Source organism: Ursus maritimus, unplaced genomic scaffold (genome assembly GCF_017311325.1).
Source record: "Ursus maritimus isolate PB19 unplaced genomic scaffold, ASM1731132v1 scaffold_3, whole genome shotgun sequence".
Classification (NCBI taxonomy): domain Eukaryota; kingdom Metazoa; phylum Chordata; class Mammalia; order Carnivora; family Ursidae; genus Ursus; species Ursus maritimus.
Genome location: NW_024425563.1, coordinates 44,402,729 through 44,422,335, shown reverse-complemented (window position 1 = coordinate 44,422,335; position 19,607 = coordinate 44,402,729). Strand labels below are relative to the sequence as shown.

The 19,607-nt window shown below is 54.6% G+C and overlaps 1 protein-coding gene across 1 annotated transcript in view; it reads left to right on the top strand.

Annotated features, from left to right (window-relative positions):
- Positions 1-18,847, top strand: part of ADCYAP1R1 (ADCYAP receptor type I) — a 74,856-nt gene extending 56,009 nt beyond the window's left edge. The window contains exons 16-21 of the mRNA XM_040644121.1: positions 910-1,001; positions 3,767-3,850; positions 7,770-7,853; positions 10,991-11,120; positions 12,450-12,491; positions 14,065-18,847. Of these exons, the coding sequence (XP_040500055.1) occupies positions 910-1,001; positions 3,767-3,850; positions 7,770-7,853; positions 10,991-11,120; positions 12,450-12,491; positions 14,065-14,253 (621 nt within the window). The 3' untranslated portion in view covers positions 14,254-18,847. The remainder of the gene's footprint in view (positions 1-909; positions 1,002-3,766; positions 3,851-7,769; positions 7,854-10,990; positions 11,121-12,449; positions 12,492-14,064) is intronic.
- Positions 18,848-19,607: the final 760 nt, after the last annotated feature.

Below are 19,607 nucleotides of genomic sequence, written 5' to 3'. Positions count from 1 at the left end.
GGAGACTGCGGAAACAAACCAACAAAGCCAGACCCCAAAATAAAGTTTTTATTGATCAAGTCTACTTTTTCCCCCTATTTTTTATAATGAATTTTTATCTTTATTAATTTCCTTCTTGTGAAAGTAAAATGTGTGGCCCTTTCCCCCTAGCTTTCGATTTGAATGCTTAATTATTGTATCTTCAGTATTTATTATTTTTTCATAAGTTAGTGTCAAACTCTACATTTTTTTTCTCCAGCTGTAGCTGCTTTGGCTACATTCGGAGACTGTTGCTGTGTGGTCCTCTCCTTGTGCCTTGTTTCTATTTATTTGCACCCCCGTCCTTCCCCCTTTCTCGCTGTTTGGAGAGATTTTTGACCCTGATCTTTCTCTGAAGGTAAATGCTGTTATCGCCATTCCCAGGGAGTCCTTTAATTAATAATGTTTACGGTTGTCCATTCTGGTTCCCCATGTTCCATTACTCTGAACTTGGAGTTTCTCCAGAGGACAGTTCCCACCTCTGCAGGAACCTCTTCTCTCTCTGTTTGGCGTTGTTTTCCATCACCCCTGATCCTGTTTGCTCTTTCTCTTCTAGAAATTGCCTCCTTTTCCAGCTCACTCATGATAATCTCTCCTATTCTTCAGTACTCCTATGAAATTCTTTCTCTTCGATCTTTTCTGTCATTTTAGCAACAGTTAAGTGGTGAGGTAAATGAGTGTTCTCAGGCCGCCATCTTGGATTTTAAGTCTAGATGGGATTTTGACTGGATTGGGGAGGGTCCTGTCGGGACAATAACAGTCCGTGCAGAGGCAGCGGTGTGGAAAGTCTTTGCCCGGAACCGTCTCTATCTACATAACAGTCCATGCAGAGGCAGCGGTGTGGAAAGTCTGCCCGGAACCGTCTCTATCTACTTTGTCTTTGCTCTTCAGGTTAACTTTGTGCTCTTCATCGGCATCATCGTTATCCTTGTGCAGAAACTTCAGTCTCCAGACATGGGAGGCAATGAGTCCAGCATCTACTTGTAAGTATCATTATGTGAATGCCATTGTCACTTCCAACAGCTCTGTGGGCCCTGCACTCAGGTCACAGGAGAAGGCCTAGGTTTTGCTGACAGGGTAGACTAGCAGGGGCATTTGCAAGATTTTCTTCTGACGGAAGTGCCTTTAAAATGTAGTTGCCTGCCTACCCTTCAGCCAACCCAGTTGCTAATCTGCATGGTGATTACGTGGAAGGAAAGAGAGAGAGGATGAAATGGTCAGATCCTGTGTCACACTAGGAAAATCAAGATGGAAAACACCAGATTCCTGAGGGTAATTAGGGTCTTAGCTGGTTAGCAGTTGGATTTCCTTTGGGGCTCTTGGTTCTGTGGGGAGTTCATGAATGCTGCTGGATGCACTGTTGCCTGCTGTCCCCACCACCGGCCAGGTGTGTGCAAGTTGGTCAGCCCCCACTGGCGAGCCGGGTGGACATTCTTGCTGGTCTGGGTATTGGAAGTGGGGAGTCCTTCATCTTCTCCACCTTCTTTCTTCAACTTTATCTCTGGGTCTGGTCTTCCTGCAACTCCCTCCTTCCTGAGCAGAGGGACAGCTGATACGTTTGAGATTGATGGGGTTTGCGGGCAAACTTTACCATTGAGCTTAGGGTTGTCTCCACTTCCATGGCCATTTGGCTTGTTTCCTACAAATATTTTTGCAGTCGCATCCCTAACAGCTTGTCCCATTTGCTCTGTCAGCCCTCCACTTGTTCTGAATCAGACTGAGCACCTTCTACTTCACCCGTCTTGCCTCATGATCAGAAGAATGACCAGCTGGGTGTGTGGGGAGTGGGGACACTTCTCATGCCAGGGAGGAAGATCGATCCCCTGTGGTTGGCTGGAAGCGTCAGATGGGTGCAGAACATCGGAGGGCAGTTTGGGGGTCTCTCCGTGGGCAAGGTAGAAGCCAGATGTGTTGCCTCCTCAGTTTTTTAAGAAGAGGGCAAGTTAGAAGGAGCCCAGGTCTTATGGCATTGGTGGGGAGCTGGTCCTGCCTTCATCAGAGGCCCCAGCCTGGGGCTCAGAACCCTGATGGCTGCCAGTGGACAAGTGGAACAGCAGAAAGTCCCCAGCAGAGGGTTCTCCCCAGCTGACCGCTGTCTTGGATAGAAGGGAGGCAGGAACTACCCAGAGACCAGTCCCAGATCCTTCCTCTCCTTGGGGCTTCCCCAGCAAGGCGGAGCTTGCCCTTGGTCTGCAGGTTCAACCTGGGCATCTCCCCTTGTGGGAGTCCTTCCTGTGGGGGTGGAGGATTGGTCAGCCTTGTTTTCCCTGCATTTAGGGTGATTACATTACATTGGAAAAAAGCCTCCACCTTTTTTTTGCTATCCATTTACTGTCTTTTTTTTTTCATGTGTTTGCAAGTTTTTACCAACTCTCGCTTATATGTATGTGTTATGTCGTCGAAAATTGTTCATGCATATAAGTCATAAAGTCTCTGAGACCTTGCACTGGGGGGCCCATGGGGCTGGCTCCCTGCAACTAACTGCCCCTGAGGGATCATCCCTGCCTTAGTCTCCAGGACCCACAAAACAGGGCCCCCCTGCTCCCTTCACCTCCCCATCTGGCATCAGTCCTCATGCCCTTGTGTCTGCTCAAGGGCCGATGGCTCCCACACGGCTATTTCAGACATCTGAAGCTAGCAGTAGCAAAGGTGACCTCTTCTGTCCTTTGAGCTCTAGCCTTGGGTCCCCCACCCTCTGCTTCCTGGTAGGAAGGGTTTCTTCTTCTGCAATTCCTGGGATCTCTTCTCTGGGAGGCTCTCCCCGCTTCCCCTCACCCTGCCTGTGCAGGGACGCACACAGGGGCCCAGCTGCAGCCTAAATAAGGACACGCCACCGCTCCCAACACACACTTCAGCTCAGACACCTTGTCCCAGGCAGCAAGAAGCCCCAGGCTCTGGTGGAGAGAAGGGCGGGGCCGGGGCCTTTCAAGTTACCACAGGCTGGGAGCTGTAGAGTCTTCTGGCCTTCCTGATGCGTAGACGACCATTTGTCAAAGTGGTTTATACATTGAAGTGCCAATGTTTAAAGAACTAGCTAGTTGGTTTGCTTCCATTGTATAAAAAAAAAATCCCCTTGTGGTCTGCAAGCCAGAGGGGAGGGCTGACGCGGGATGAGGGACCAACTTGATGCTATGAAACTTAGCCACATATTTGAGCGTTTGCAGGGTCAGGGAGACCCAGTGAGGGGTAATCAATGTGACGGTGCCGCTGGAGACTGCAGAGCTCCTAGCAACAGTGGCCGCTCAGTCCATGCACGTTTCGGGCTCACAAACACCCAGTGAATCTGGTGGGCCGAGTCACCGACTGGTGAGGATAATCCCCATTTTACAGCTGAGGGAACTAGTTGTCGGTGAAGTGAGATGAATCTAGCAGGAGCGAGGAAAGCCGTAGCTCTGGTATAGCAGGGCGCTTGGCGCTCAGCTCCACAGCACCGTCTTTCCTGTCCTCCAGGAAGTTACAGACGAGAGGTGGTGCTAACTAAGTGTACTAACAGGGCTTCCTGGAAGAAGAGGCCCTGATGGGATCCAGCCTTATAGACAACTGCCCCACCTGGAGTGCTTTGGGCCCGGGAGGTGTCTGCTGAGGGGGAGGGGAGACTATGGGGGAATGGGAAGGGGCAGGACCTGGTGGGAGAGGAGATTTCACGGCTGTGCCCAAGTCCCCTTGGGCCACCAGAGGTATGTGTGGGACTGAGAAGCCCCTTCAGATCTGCCCACAACAGCTTTCCGATTTTTTCCTCTGTTTCCAGAACAAATTTAAGCCTGGGAGTCCCCAAGAAAGCCCGAGAGGACCCCCTGCCTGTGCCCTCAGACCAGCATTCACTCCCTTTCCTGTAGGTTGGTTCCAGCTGCTCAGATGATGAGGGTTTGAGACATCGCTTCTACTGGGGGCTTGGACCCCTGCAGGGGGTGGTGGCACTGAGCCACCCACACTCTCACCTGATGCTCCTGACAGAATGAGGGGCTGGCCTCTGGACTTGGGCAGTGGCCAGGCGTGGAGTGTGGGCCTGGGTCAGGGCTTGGCATGTGCTCTGGCTCCCTTTGGTCTGGGGTGGGGGTTAGGGCTCAGCCTGAGGCTGGGGTCAGGGTTAGTCTGCCCTCTCCTGCCCTTAGCTCTGTGAGAAGCCAGCTGGCTCAGAAAGCGGAGGGTGAAGTTCCCGCGTGGGCGCTGATTGTGCTGGCTTTCCTCCCAGCGGTCTCCCCATTGCAGGATGGGCGTTGGAAGCTGCCTCTTGGGTCTGAGGTGGGGGAGGGAAACTCCACACGTATTTCCCTTGGGGACCTCATAGAGCAGGTCTGCCTGGCCCCTTGGGGTAAAGGAAGGAGAAGAGAAGAGACACTGTGATGTCGATAGTTGGCAGGGTTGTTTCAGACCCGGTGTCTGAAGGGTAGCACCGACTCTAAAGACAGGCTCTGTTGTGGCAGAAATGCAGCCAGGAAGCTGTCAGTCCAGGAACTCAGCCCACTGCTTAAGGCTTCCAGGTCACATGGGGCTCCATTTTCCACTGCCAAAGCACCCCTCCCCTGTCTCGGAGCACCCCATCCTCACAACTCCTGTTAAGGGTCAACAGCAGGGAATGGTTACTCCTATTTTGCAGATGGAGAAACTGAGGCCCAGAGAAGGAAAGTGGTACCACCTGAGACCACCCAGCAAGTCAGTGTCTAGACAAAGCCTTGAACTCAGGAGCCTTGACTAGCTCCCACCTCCCAGGTTGGGGATTGGGCACAGAGCCTGAGCTTGTCCTCAGTGGTGGGGGAGGAGGTAGGAGTGGGCAGGGAAGATCCAAGATCTGTGGAGGTGAGCTTCTGGCTGGAGTTCCAGTGTGGTGTGCAGTGCTATCCCTGGGATACAGCATCTTAGCACCATGAGGGACCCTATGGAGAGTGTTCAGTTCAGACTGAGACCTTCTGCAGTCCTGCCGAGTGACCCAATGCTACACTGATCACTAGGAGCGGGGCGGAACAGACGGGTGCTGCCCTCCAAGGGCTCCCCTACGAGGGTCTCTGTCTAGCATTCCGTTGGTGTTCCCTGGGGCTACATACAGCCCAGGCAGCTCTGCACATGAAAGGTACCAAAGCATCCATGCAGGTTAGCCTGTGACCAAAGCAGGAGTCGAAGAAACCATGTGCTGCCTCCCTGGGTTACAGACCAGGGCTCCCTGGTTTCCAGATGGAGGCATGGGCCCTGAACCTTCTGTGTGGATCTCCAGCCTTCTGCTCCTTTCCCACCCAGCACCCTTGCCCGTTTCTTATCTTCCCTTTCATCCAAATCAGAACTGAGCTCACCAGCCAGTCTGGGGTTATGTCTTCCTCTTGATTAAATTCCTTTCCCCCTTTTCCCTAATTGTAGTAACTTTAGAGGTTGCGACATCTCTTCCTTTCTCACGCTTGTCTCTGGCTTTTCTACCACACTTTTGTATTCTTTTCAGTGGGTCCTTCTGCACAGAGCCGTTGAAGTTCTGGGAGAAGTGGAGGGTTTAGGAAGAAGGGCACTTACCTTTGTTCCAAGATCCTTCTCCCGAGAGCCCTCCCAGGCAACGCCCCCCCCCCCTGCCCACCACTTTGTTCTGCCCCTCCCATCAGAGACCCACATCTTTACCAGGGGTCTGATCTCCCAGCTAACTTGCCACTAAATGGCTTTAGCGTACTCAGAGGAGTCTGTATTTTCTGTGCAGGGCCCAGGAGGGGCAGGGATGACCCTTAGGGAGCTCCAGGAGGAGCAGTCCCAGAGGAGAGCAGCTGAAGCTTTAGAATTAAGGGTGAGGGCCTAAGCCTGGAACGTAGGGGGCCGCATCTGAGGTTTGGGCTCTCAGGCTCCTGGGTGCCAACCAGGCCACTGGCTGTAGGAGCAAGTAGCCAACCTTTCAGTCTGGGCCAAGCAGAGATAAATCTGGAGACGAGAATGGCTCCCATTCCTGAATATCCAATTAAGCTCTTTTAAGTTGTGAGAAAAACATACTTCTATGTGTCCATCCGTCTCTTCATATGTCTATGAAACAGACCTTTGACATTCACTGAGGACACCTGAAGAAACTTCTCAAATACATGACTTCCTCTCGACTGTGCTTCTCAAGCTTTGAGCTGTCTGTGGATCACCTCGGGATCTTGTTAAAAGGCGGATCTGAGTCAGCAGGGCTGGGGTGGCACCTAAGATTCTGCGTCTCTAAGAAGCCCTCGGGCGGTGCTGATGCCGCTGGTCCGGGCACAGAGCATCATGCCATCCCTCACATCCCACGTCTGTCCAGGGGGCCAGTAGTGCCCACCCCACCGTGCAGTGTGAGGGGAGAGGTGCTGGTTATTGAATGAGAACCACGCACCTGACAGAGGCAAGGGTCCTAGTGGTGGGGGGCAGGGACCTCAGCTTGCCTCATCTTTGAAGTGTGTGACTCCGATTCTTGCCTCCGCAAAATGACGTGTGTCCACATGTCAAGGACCTTCAAACTTACTCTCAAAGAGCTGGAATCACAAATGACAAATCGGTGAACGCCCAAGGTCTGATCTCTTCATGTGTCTCTGTTCTCATGTGCATCAGATCCCCTCAGCTCAGGTCACCGGCAGGTACTAGGGGCTCGGTGCCACCTGGTGCCTGAGGAGGGTTTGTGGAGGACACTGCTCTTTGGCCCTCTGGCAACGTGATGCAGCTCTCGATCCAGGTCTTACATGTTTATCAGAGAAGGAAAAGAAGTGTCTGTGGCTTGTTCCCACCCAAGCGTAAGCAGGACCATGAAGAGCTCGAACAGATGGAAATGCTGCCTGACCTCTCTGAGGAGGTGGAAGCCCTGTGCCTCACCCAGTGGAACATAGAGCAAGCCTGGCAGCCGGGGCTCCTCTTTAAGATAGGGAGGGGACGCCACCTTTAAGATGACTTGTTTCTGCAGGCAGTGGGCCAGCGCCCGAAAGGTACCCTTCTCAGCCTTCAGCCCCCGCCTGCTGAACTTTGACCAGGAAATCGAGCCCAGAGCTGTGCCTCAGAACTCTCGGCAGGGATGGACAGGCTCTAGACCGTGCTGTCCAATATGGGAGCCAGTAGCTACGTGTGGCCATTGAGCCCTTGCGATGTGGCTAGGGTAACTGAGGAAAGTGGAGTTCTAATTTGATTTGGTTTTAACTCACATAGCTGCAGGTGGGTCATGGCTGTCCTACTGGATTTAGATTAATGAGCCATCTCTTCCACCCATCCCACCTCTGTGGCCCCTGTATGCCCCCGCTGAGCTGCCTGGGAGCTCAGAGAGGAGGAGGTTCAGGCACAGGAGTGAGAGGTGTAGTGGGCCCCCAAGCCCAGGACGGGCCTGATTCAGGCTGGTCGGCCAGGCTAGGCGGCACGAGGTCCATGGCATGCGTTTCCAGCTGCCCATCTTGCTGCGCGACCTCCGGCGAGCCACGCCCTGAGCCTGGCGCTGACTCAGCAGACAGCTTCCAGGCCCCTGCTTGAGACCCAGGCCCGCTCCCACCTTCAGAGCCCGCGTGCCCTCCAGCTCCCCTTACCTGCTGTGGACCCAGTGTGAGTGCTCGCTGTGTGCGTATGTATCCATGCACACACCTGTACACGTCTGGGCATGCGTTTCTCTGTCCAGAGCTGACCATGTCTTGGCCCCTGGCTTCCTCCTTCTCTTCCGTGTCACCGCCCCTGCCCTGTCTCCACACCTGGGCTCCTCTGCCCTCCCCTGAGCCACGCGTCGCTCTAGGTCCTCCTCAGTTCCTCCATTGCCCGATGCCCCCAGCTGACAGAAGTGCTGATCTTGTCACACCCAGCAGCTGCGTGCAGAAATGCTACTGCAAGCCACAGCGGGCTCAGCAGCACTCCTGCAAGATGTCAGAACTGTCCACCATAACTCTGTAAGTGTGCGTGGCGTGGCTGTGGCCGGGAGTCCTGGAGGGGAGGGGGCCGCATGCCGCCTCGAGCTTGCACCTGCTGGCTGGATGAGGGCCGAGAGTGAGCCCGTGCCTCTGGCCCAGCGCTTTCTGCGCTGTTGCATGTTGATGTCTGTGTGTCTTGTGCGTTCTCTGCAACCTCAAGCCATCGGGGTGGGATGGGGGGCGTGGGTTGGGCAGACGGAGCTGTGGGCCCTGTGGGAACAGCGGGGGCTTGCCTGGAGCTGAGACGTGGAAGGCTTCTTGCTGCTGCCATGATGTGTGGTTTCCCCTGAATGCCCCACTTCTCTGGGCTTCAGTCTTTGCAACTGCTGAATTATTAATAAGAGCCTTAGAGCTTGAGTTCCTATAGACTGTTCCCCTGCGTGGGACAGGACCCTCACCCCAAGGAACCTCACTCACACTTCATGTGCCAAGTGGCTTAATCCCCACAATGACCCTTTGAAGTGGGTCCTTGTAATAACCTCATTTTACAGATGAGAAAACTGAACACAGGGCAAGTACTCACTCAAGGTCACATCACCTGGCAGGGTGAGGATTTGAACCCAGGGAGTCCTAAGCACTAAGGCCCCAGGGCATCTCTAACTGAAGACCAGTCTTCGTTTGGAAATCCCTTGAAGTGGGGGAGCCCACCGTAATTTGGGCGGCTCTGAACGCTGGAAGCTCTTCCTTGTGTTTTTTAGGGCTCTTCTGCCCATTGATGCCTCCTTGGGGTGGAAGGACAGAGGCCGATGCCCGTGTCACCATCTCTGTGGCTTAATCAGATCGTAGGGTGATTCTGTGACTGTATTCAAAGGGGTCCCAGGGCTCACACCATGTGGCTCCATTCCAAGGCCTCTGGTCAGCTCTGAAGTATAGAGGCCCCAGAACTTCGGGCTCCTGTGGCCTCCTTGTCTGCCCCCCTCCCCCACCCTATCTACCAGAGGGGGGTCCGGGATGCCCTGGGTCCCTGGCACAAGTCCCCAACCATTCCAGGGCTGCTGCAGGGCCACCAGGGAGGGAAAGTTTTGCCCTTGCTTCCATTTGCCACCTGGCCAGGGACAGGGAAGGGCCTGAGCTCATGTCTCGAAGGTCCCTGCTTCTCACACACTGAACCCATCCATCCACTGCCCCATGAAAGCTAGAGAAGTTTGGCCTTTTGGTTTCTAAGAACTTTCAAACTGCAGGGACAAATCCCTGTAAACAGGCCCATGGAGGGAGAGAGGGAGGAGGGCAAGGACCACAGGTGTGTCCCAGGGTCATCTTTCCTCTCCAGCCCCTTCACTTAAACTTTGCTTGTTAGGTACCCTGCTTTGGGCAGGGTCATAGAGGGGCCCCCAGGTACCCACGCGCCTGTATTTCCAGGCCACTGGCCCACTTCTGTTTGGGCTTTCGTTCTTCAGCCATCACCCCCTGCTGCCTCTGGTGCCGGCCACGGGGGACACAGAGATGAGAAGGACCTGAGGCTTTCCCATGGCCTGCGTGTTCGTTTATCCCTTCCTGGGCAGGCCCCTTCTGAGTGTGAGCCCCCAGCCTGGCACAAGCTGGCCGGGGAAGGTAACTGGTAAGGGAAGCACTGTGCCCACTTTCAAGGAGCCACAGTCTGAGAGGGCAGACCACTCGAGGACCACACCTGGGCTCAGAGTGGGATGTACTTCCATCCTGTTGGTGCCAGCTCTGGTCCAGGGCACCCGGGTCCTGCAGAACTAGCTGCCGGTGGGCAGGGGCAGAAGGGGTGGGCGCCGGCACGCATGGGGCTTCTTGCTTCCAGGGCCGAGCCTTGGTCCACCTGAAGGTTTTCTCAGGCTACTCCTCCCCCTTTCTCTGTGTCTCCTTCTCTGCTTTTCTTACTTCCCTTCCCCCTCTCTCCTTCCTTCCCTCTCAGTCGAAACTGGGAAGTGAAGGGCCTCACATGGACCCCATGGATTCACCTTCTCTGAAATCTGGAGGCCCCACATTCAACAGAACATTGACTCCTAGAAAGGCTGGGATGGGAAAAGAGCGGGGCACATGTGTCACTGCCCCAAATCAAAGGGCCATTCCCCCCACCCCCCACTGTCCACCCCATGGACAGAACTGAGAGGGAGGGGAGTGGAACCTCCCACTTACCACCCCCACTCCGATGGCCCAGGGGGCAGACCTCCCCTGCAGGGGCAGGCTCGCTCTTCCAGGAGATCCAGAGGGAGCCGGTACTCTGCAGTGGGCAAAGATGGGGTCCTACTCTTGGAGACCCTCTGGGAACACCCTTTCTGACAGAAACAAATCCATGCCATGTGGACCCTTTGGACGTCATACCACGGGTTCTGTGCCCCCTCCGCTCAGAGTGGAGCCCCACCTCACTGGGCCTAGTAGCCAGAGGCAAGCAGAGGAATCCCAGAAGGGCAGCCAGCATACATGGTGGTCCCTTTGGCTCGATCTCTCCCTTCCTCCTCAAGCTCCAAGCAGACAGCCTCCTCTCCCTTGACTATTTCCCAGGCGGTAGTTTCCTCTGGCTTAGTTGGTGTTTGTTTATTCCCAGGGTCAGTAAATCCTTCCTTGGATCCCTCCAGAACCTCTCCTTCTGTAGCCAACCCCTGTGCCCCCCACCCCCTCCCTCATCAGCACTTCCCCATTACTCTCCATGAGTGTGGCAACCCCAGACTCAGAAAAGCCCACTGCCTCTGCGGCCCCCCAGGGGCTGCTCTTTTTGGCACGTGGAACTTCCATCCAGAGCAGGAGACGGTTTGCTTTGTTTGAGGGTCCATGATGTCTCTTAAACCTTCCCAATTCCATCCCTCTATGGGTCCTGATTTCACTTTTCCCAAGGGTTTTGTACCTCCCACGGGAGTGTCTGTAAACCACATACTCACATGTGCATTTTTAGTGGTTCTACAGGATACTGACATGGCCTAGAGAGATGGGATGTCTGCCCAAAACCTGTGAGGGGGTTCTGGAAGCCGTGCTGTGTTGGCCACCATCTCCCCCAGGCCCCATGCACTGGGAGAGAATCCTGAGACAGTCTGTGGACAGGAGCCCTGGCTCTGGGGGATAACGGGGGGCTGGGACTAGTGTCTCTGCCTTCCCTGGCTCCCATATCAAGACCTGGCAGCCCCAACAGCGGTTACCTTGCTCTCTCCCGACAGACGGCTAGCCCGGTCCACCCTGCTGCTCATTCCGCTTTTTGGAATCCACTACACGGTTTTCGCCTTCTCCCCGGAGAATGTCAGCAAGAGGGAGAGACTTGTGTTTGAGCTGGGGCTGGGCTCCTTCCAGGTAGGTGTAGTGGGTGTGGCAGGTGGGAGGGGGGGCTCGTGGGGAACCAGGGCCCTGACCCCTAACCTGCCAGTGGCTCTAACTTCTTTCACCTAGATTCAGCCTTGTGTTCTGTCCCTGAAATAGGAGCCCTAGAAGAGAAGGGAGCTGGGAGAGCCCCTTCTGCTGTCAACCCTGTGGGCTCCTATGAGAACACACACTGATCTCTTCCTGTGGTTGCTTCTGGGTGTTGTGAGCAAGGCCTCCCTTGGGCCCCCCACCCCTCACCTTCAGCCTGGGGTGTGAGCAGGGTGCTGTCCTGAGACCTCCGTGTCCACATCCTGACTCCAGCCTGTAGACCAGGCCTCTTATGAGTGCTGGAGCTCTGTCTTACCCACGTTGGGGTCCCCAGCACAGTACCTGGCCACAGAGGGCCAAACAGGTGGATGAGCAAAGAGAGGTATAAATGACCCAGGGAAGAGCAAGTGGGGGACGATGAGTCCATGCCTGAAAGCGTAAGTAGATGGGGTTGTCAACGTGTGAGTGAAGGAGTGAGCGAGTTGGTGTGAGGATGCGTAGTGAGTAAATAAACAGATGTCCGCACAAGTGGGTCAGTGAAGGTAGCAGCGGCAACCCTGAGTGTCCCCAGGTAGAGCACCTCTCCCTAAGCCGGCTGTCTGACCCAGCTTCTTGATGGTCAGAAGCTTACTCTGTGTATCTGACGTTATCTCTCCGTCCCTCAGTTTTAATTAAGGCCATTTTACCTGTTAAGTTTCTTAGTCTGGCGTGGCTGGGAGTTGTGTGGACGCAGCCCCGGCCTGGGAGTCAGAGCCCGGGGTTCCTGTCTTAGCACAGGAATTCTAAATGCAAAGACTAAAGACCGCATGCAGAGCAGCTAGCTGCCTACTCTGTGTCAAGCAGTTACTCATGGTGCTCTGTGTGCTGTGGTTAAGAGTATCTGGCCGAGAAAGAGTGGGATGGGGAGGGAATGGGGATAAATTCACAGGTATGTCCTGTCCTGGAGTGGTACCACCCTTAGGGTCTTGCAATCTGGTTAGGGAGCCCAGAGAACATCCTGGGGATAGAGCTGGGCCTTGGGGATGGGAAGGATCTGACGTAGGGAATGTGGGACCCAAAGCCGGGGTGTAGCCACTTGGGTTCCTGGGCGTGGCCATCTTGGTGCAGCAGAACTTTTCCCATCTCCCAGATTCCTGGGCACGGGGCCCCCCATCCAGGTCATTGGATGTTTCTGCTTCCTGGTGTCATTCCCCATTTCCACTGCCTCCTACGCTCCCTGTGCACAAGGTCCCTTGCTAGCATTCTCAGGTTATTTTTTCTGTCTCTCCCTAGGGCTTTGTGGTGGCTGTTCTCTACTGTTTTCTGAATGGGGAGGTAAGATTCTGGCCCTCTGGCTCCTTAGCAGTGGAGGTGGGAATTGCTGGGGAGCAGACAGGGGCATAGCCTGCTGCCCACCAGAGCTGATTCTCCCGACCAGGGCACTGTCAGGCTCCCAGCACCTGGAGGTGGGGAGGGCAGCGGTGCTAGGGTCTCCTGGCAGCCTCCGCCCTGTGCCAGAATCTCTCCCACCTTGCCTGCTGTGCAAGGCATCAGCTGGACTTGTAAGGCGTTACCTGTCTGGCAGGGCTCACACTGTAAGATACACCTTAGAAAAAAGAAATGGAAAGAGAAGAAGAACGAGGCACAGAAAATGGTACCTGTAGTTCATGAGGCTGTGCCGGGCAGGGGTGCCAAGTGGGGAGCTGCCCAAAGTTCAGCACTGCCCCCCGCAGGCCCACCTGCCTGCCCAAACCCATCCTCTGTAGAGTGGGGATTCTGGGGACTTGGGAGAGACCCCGGGAAAGGCCTGGAACTTCTCGCAGGGTTCCATTTCCAGAGCTATGGTCTTAGGGCCTCCTGCTCCAGTCTGTTACGGTGATGTTTTTGAATAGAGTCCAGAACAGAGTTGGTAGGACAGGAGTGGGGTCTGAATGGGCGGGACGGGTGTGGAGAGTCGCCAGGAGTCATTGCACCTGTGTCTGGGTCATGGCTATGTGACTTCAGCAGGCTCTTCCCCTTTTTGCATCTGAGAAACAAGAAGATTGGGTTCAGAGATGGCCAAGACAACCTACAGAAAGGCCAGATAAGGAGAGGCGGCAGAGCCCCTCAGGGAGTGGCTGGGGGAGGCAGGGAGTGGGAGCATGTGGAGCTTGCCAGGAGACCCGTGGGGGAGGTGGGAGCTGGAACTGGAGGGCCGGGTGCTGGGACCACTCACTTGCAGTCATGCAGTCCATGCTCCACACAGAGGTGCTGGACTGGGGGGACGGGCGTATGGAGGCGGAAGCTGGCCATGCCCTGTCCATACCATGCTAAGAACAACATGGGGGTGTGTTCACCTAGACAGCACCTTAGTTAGTGGTCCTCAAGCCTGACTGCATATTGGGATCCTCGGGGAAGCTTTACAACAGACGGATGCCCTACCCCAGAGACTGTGATGTCATTGTTCTGGGATGTGGTCAGGGCATCTGGATTTGCAAAGCTCTCCGGGTAATTCTGATGTGCAGCCCACTGTTAATGGTCTGAGAGAGGGGGGCTCCTTCCCTGATCTCTCTACCCCAAGCGCCTGCTTTTTAAGATTCCTCGAAAGGCCCTGTGAGCTAGTCACTGCCTGTGGAACGCCAAGGCCTAGGACCAGAGGCCCGCAGAGAACAAGAAGCCATTCGAGGGCCTTGCTCAGACAGTGACTTGGGAAAAGGGCCTGAGGTCAGCTTCTCAGAGGCATTCCTTTCCCATTGGTGGCCTTGAGGGCTGCGAGCTGCCACTTGGGTCGGTGGGTATTGCAGGAGGTGGCAGTGGCAACCTGGGAGGGGCCCCGGCAGAGCAGTCAGGTAGAAGAGGCTGGAGATGCTGTGTGTCTGGAAGTGACCGCTGTCTGTCCAGAAGTGACCATCCAAGTTGCTCCCTGCAGGTGCAGGCGGAGATCAAGCGTAAATGGCGGAGCTGGAAGGTGAACCGCTACTTCGCCGTGGACTTCAAGCACCGGCACCCGTCCCTGGCCAGCAGCGGGGTGAACGGGGGCACCCAGCTCTCCATCCTGAGCAAGAGCAGCTCCCAGATCCGCATGTCCGGCCTCCCGGCTGACAACCTGGCCACCTGAGCCCACCCTCCCCTCCTCCTCTCCTCCGTACACAGGCTGGGGCTGCAGGCAGGCGCTGGCCCACGCATGTTGTGCTTCTTTTCTCACTTCGGGCAGGCCCTGGGCTGGAGGCAGGGCTCCCCGAGGTGGGAGAAGGATGCAGGGCGCACTCGGGAATCGCCCCTCCCTGTTTGGCGCTGGTCCCACCCACCATGGGCCCCCGGGCCCTGAACACAGACCTGTAAATACTCCACCAATCTTGAAAAATTGTCTCATCCCTACCCCTTGACCCCACTGTCCTTGCTCACCTCAAGCAAGTCCCCAGCTTCACCCTACCCTGTTTCCACCAGCCTTAGTGATTTCCTTGACCCTGTGAATGAGGCCTTGTGAGCTGAGGCTGACGACCTTGCTTTGGGGGGTTGGGGTGGGGCCTGCCCGACAGCCCCCACAGTGTCTGACTTCCAGTGTGGACTCCTTGAGTCTGCTTGCCACCTGAGGCCCTTCTCAGGCCTGGCCCCGTCCCTGAGGCCTGCCAGAGGTCGGGCTTAGATGCCCAGAGCATCCTTTAGTGGAGGCGAGACCTGAGCCGAGACTCCCTCGTCTTCCGCACCCAGCATCTCGGTGTCCAGGTGCCCAGCTCTTGGGTATCAGGGCAGTGGACAGCTGCAGGGTTCTTCCAATCAGAGACTTCATTTTGGGTGTGGGGCTAAGGGTCCCGGAACGTTCTGGTGCTCTTCATTTGGTAGAAGTTGCCAAGATCCAGAAATGTGGATGTGATTGGAAAGGAGATGGAAAGAGTTTGGGGGCCCATGGAAGAAGACCTTCACTGGCTCCATTATTTTACTCCCGACTCAAGGTGGGCGGGGGTTCTCTGGTAGCCTCCCTTCTACCCTCCCATCCCCAGGCATCAGCTGCGGGAGATGAGAGACACATGCCTCAGAGAGACTGCTCCCCACCCATACCTACCACAAGGAACCCCTAAGCCCTCCCCCTCCTCATTCCTTCTTAAGTCAAAGCCATGAATAGGACAAACCAGCCGCCTTCCTGTGATGTCAGTGAATCCCGAAGCACCTTACCTCCTTGTGCCCGAGTCAGGGCCCTCAGAACTCCCCTTCCCCCCACCCTCATGGACAATGAGGAGCCCCAGCCACCAGCTCCTTGGGCTTGGGCTCAGCTACGGAACTATCTCTGAGACCTTTGCGAAGACTTCCCTCTGTGTATTCTTGACATTGACTTGCCACAGACGCTCGAGTGGCCTAGGGCACTGGGAGGGGAACCACACCCACCATGCCTGTTAGAAGAAGCCGCAGATGGAAGGCATGGCAGCTCCCCAGCTCCCGTTGTGGTTCTCCAGTTGCAAGTTGATTGGCCACAGCCTAAAAATTCAAAATGGGGCAGAACCAGGTTGGGGGAAGGTGGAAGAAAGTGCTAGAGTGCCGTGGCCCATGTGGGGGGGCCATTTCATTCCATGTCAACTTTTGGTGTTGTTCCTGTCCAAGTGCGTTTGTTGACTTGTTTCGTGATCATGTTCTGGAATGCTTGGGGAACTTGGGTGGAGAGGGAATGCTGCTTAGCTTGGTTTTATAAAGAGGACAGGGCCTGGGGAATTTGGGGGTCCATGTTTGGAGAGAGCCTCGAGATGACTGGAGAAGGACTTAGTGGCATGGTTTAGAGAAGAGCCCTGTGTCTTTGGCCAGTGAAGCACTGTGGACCCCTGGGTCTTTAGCAAACCTAGAATCTGCCCCAGTTGGGCTCATACTGCTGAGACTGTGGACGCAGGGCTCCCTGTTTGGGGCCTCAGTTGCTCCATTTGTGAGATGCAGTGACTTCGAAAACTTCTCCAAGTTCTGCACTTCAGTAATTCTCCCGTTCAAAACTAAGTAGGTAAAAGGGCATGCATCATTGCTATGCATATCATCTGAGGTTTTGAAGTGTACGTGTTTGTGTATACGGGGAGGGAGGGAAGAATGCCCTTCATTTTCCCTTTCTTAGAAAGGAAACATCTGTCTCTTCCATTGGGACACCACAGTGGAAGCTGGTGGGCTGGAGGGAGGGATCACGCCAGGGACAATTGGACAGGGGCCTTGGGCGTGATGTGCAGATCCAGCCGTGTCCCTTGCCCGGGCAGGTTGCCACGGCTGCTTGGACAGTAGCCACCTCCAGATCCTAGGAGCAGTGCCCTGAGTGGACCTCATTTCTTCGTCCCTGTCCCCACCAGCAGCGCTGCTTCACTGTGGAAAAAGAGACTTTGATTTTATACATATATCATCCCAAAACAGCAAAACCATCAGCAGCCCTGAATCCCATGTGCCGTGCTGCCACCTGAGCCCTGGGTTGCATCCTTGTAGAGGTTCCAGGTTCCTGTTGGTTTATTGGTTTGTTTTTCTGTCTGAACGAATTATTGCCCGTCTTGTGAACAGATGTACCCAATGTATTTTGAATGTTCCAGAAGGTTAGGCAGCTGGCCTGCAGGGTCATAGGCAGTGGGGGGATAGCATAAGGTCTGAACAAAACCCTGCCCTCTCTGAGTCTTTGTTTTCAAATCTGTAAAATGGGCAGTAGGACTAGCTGTTTTGTATAGCCCGTTGCATTCCCGGAATTCTCTGTCTAAATACCAGCCATCTACTTACTGGGAATGGGCCCAGGCAAAGATTGTATTTGCCTGCCTGGGAAAGGGTAAGAAGTGGCGGTGAGCGGGGAGGGGTTTGAGGGCTTTGGGAATGGTTAGGCTGGAGAGGAGCAGAGTTATCTGACTCCATAACTCTAGAAGGTCATTACCAGGAGGGTTTTTTTTCTGGTTTTATGCAATCCTAAAGGGCAACAGTCACCCAGGGGAGGCTGAGTTCTTCTTGGAATGAAGAGATTTTTCAACAACTTTTATGAATATTCTGCCATGGGACAGGCCATGTTTGGAGAGAGTCTCCAACCCTGGGGGAAATGGGATTCCAAGTTAGGGATGCTGAGACTGTCAAGGAACATGTGAGAGGACAGAGTGTGTGATTCGGGGGTTGGGGGGGGTTCAGTAGCTTCTTGGTGGTCCCCAGCACTGGGGACTTCTTAACCCCCTATGATACCCGAAGCCAAGCCACATTTTCTCTCTCAGTGGGTGGCTCTGTGACCCTCCTTGACCCATCCAGTGGTCTGCAGTGATTCCTTTTCTTACCTTCACCCCTCCCCAAACCAGCTTCTTCAGAGAACAGGGCCAGGGAGCTGGAGCTGGGCCCAAGGCTTGAAATACACGTCATCACCCACCAAGTGTGCTGACTCACCTCCTCCATCTGACCCTTTCCCTTCCTGGAAGGAAAGCTACAAGAGGCTTTCTTTGTGATTCTGTGAGTACCCTCAACCCCCTCAAGGCCACTCCAAAGTGAAAGTAGTGAGCGCTTTGTCATCATAAATTCATCCTTGAGCCCAGTGACCATGGAAGCCTGCCAGAAGAGTTCTGAGCAGGGAGTGGGGAACCTGGGCTTCTCCCAGCTTTGCCAGCGACCTGCTGTTTGGCCTTGACCCCTTCCCCTTGTATCTTTAGGGAGACTCACAAAGCACTAGAGGTGGGAAGAAAAACTGATCTGCAGGTCAAATGTCCCCATTGGACTGATGAGAAATCACTTACCGGCAGGCTTAGCACGGTGCCTGTACTGTGTTGGGATCTAATACGCTTTATGAGCTTGAATGAGGCAATAGGCCCACCAGCGTGGGCCCAGCCCTGCCCGTGAGCCAGAATAAAGCATCCATACAGAAAACATTCAGTCTTGCGCAAGCAAGGGGCTCTGGCTACAGAAGTTGTTAGGACTCCAAATTGCAGGAAGAGCAATGGAGTCAGTGTGGCTTGGGGAGAACTGTGTTCTAGCCTGGGGTTCTCCACCTGCTCTGTCCTCCAAGGCTCAGCCTCTCTGAGCCACTGCTTCCTAATCTGAGAAATGAGAGGACATGATTTGCAGTCTGCTCCCCAGTCCAGGGATGAGGTTGAAGTGAGACATCCTTGTGTGTAAAGGGCTTTGGAAACTATACAGGTATGGGCTGGTTACTGGGGCGAAGATCCCTGAAAGGGACCCCATGCTGTTTGTCAACTGCTTTGAGCCATCCTGGGTTAACCTTGGCCCCATTTGTAAAACCACCAGCACTGGGGGCAAGGGGAAGGCCAGTTGGCTGTGATGGACACAGAACTCCAGAGTTATCTCTGTCAACTGATTCAATTGCTCTTGGGGTTAGAATGGGGAGAATTTCATGTGGGTGGTGATTTCCTTGTCACCTCCGTGGGAATCCTTCAAGGATCTGGGGCGTTCCTCAAGTGGGCTATGTACTCCTTTCTTCTTTCCCTTAATGTGAGGTCCTGGGATGTGTCTGTGCTTGGCCATTTGTGTCTTGTCTCATGTCCGTGTTCTGTGGTTTGCCCTTGCGAGGGCTGAAGTGGGGCAGTCCCCAGCATCCCAGACGTGGCTCCAGGCTGGCTTGTGGAACCAGGCGCCCCTGTGTTTCATCTCCCACAATAAAGATAAGCCCCGAGGACCTCACTGCTACCGCTGCCGCCATTAATGCTGTGCTCACAACCTTGTCTGGGATTTTAAGGATGTCAACCTGCTGTAGATGACTCAATAAATGTCTTATCATTTTTCCTGGTGGCTGTAACTTGGCAGAAGTGGCGGGCAGGGAGGAGAGGGGGTGGGAGGGGAGGAAATCTGACCACCCAGAGTAATCCAGTCTACACAGTCCTGTGGTCTTCTGGATTCCAAGGGGAGGTGCGAGAACAAGCATGGATGAGCTTAGAACTACGGGCTTGGAAGAGCCAAGTCATGGCCACAAAAGGACCTGCAAGGACCATGCAGACTGAATGGGATCAAGGTCTGCTGGATGTTTTGAGTTCCTAGAAAGGGAAGTAACTCACCCTACGGTTTTTGACGCCCTATAGCCTTGTCTTGTTTTAGGAGCATGGCTACCAGATACCTCAAAGCTTGCCTACAGGGAGCACTTCATTCCAGGTAAGCACAGGGCGTATTTGGCTGCCAGTGGATATTCAGAGCCGTCAGCCCGTGCCAGACCAGTTAACTAGTTCCAGGGAACCTCCATTTCCTCGAGTGGCCACTGATTGTCATAACCTCCAGGGCTCACTTTTATATTATTCAGAATGTACAGTCGCTAGCAACGGAAGATAGTTTTGTCTGACAAATCAGAAAAGGAGTTTAGGGGAAAGATATTTGGCATCTCCTAGAACTCTCTCGAGGCTGCAGAAACCAGCAAGTTGTCTCAAGCCTGAACATGCCACAGATGTGGTGACAGAGCTGTTTGCTGCTGCCCCCAGCCCAGCGAGGTCTCCTCTATGCCAGGGACCCACCCTTACAGTTACCGGCATTGAGAGCAGATAGTTTGGCTGCCGA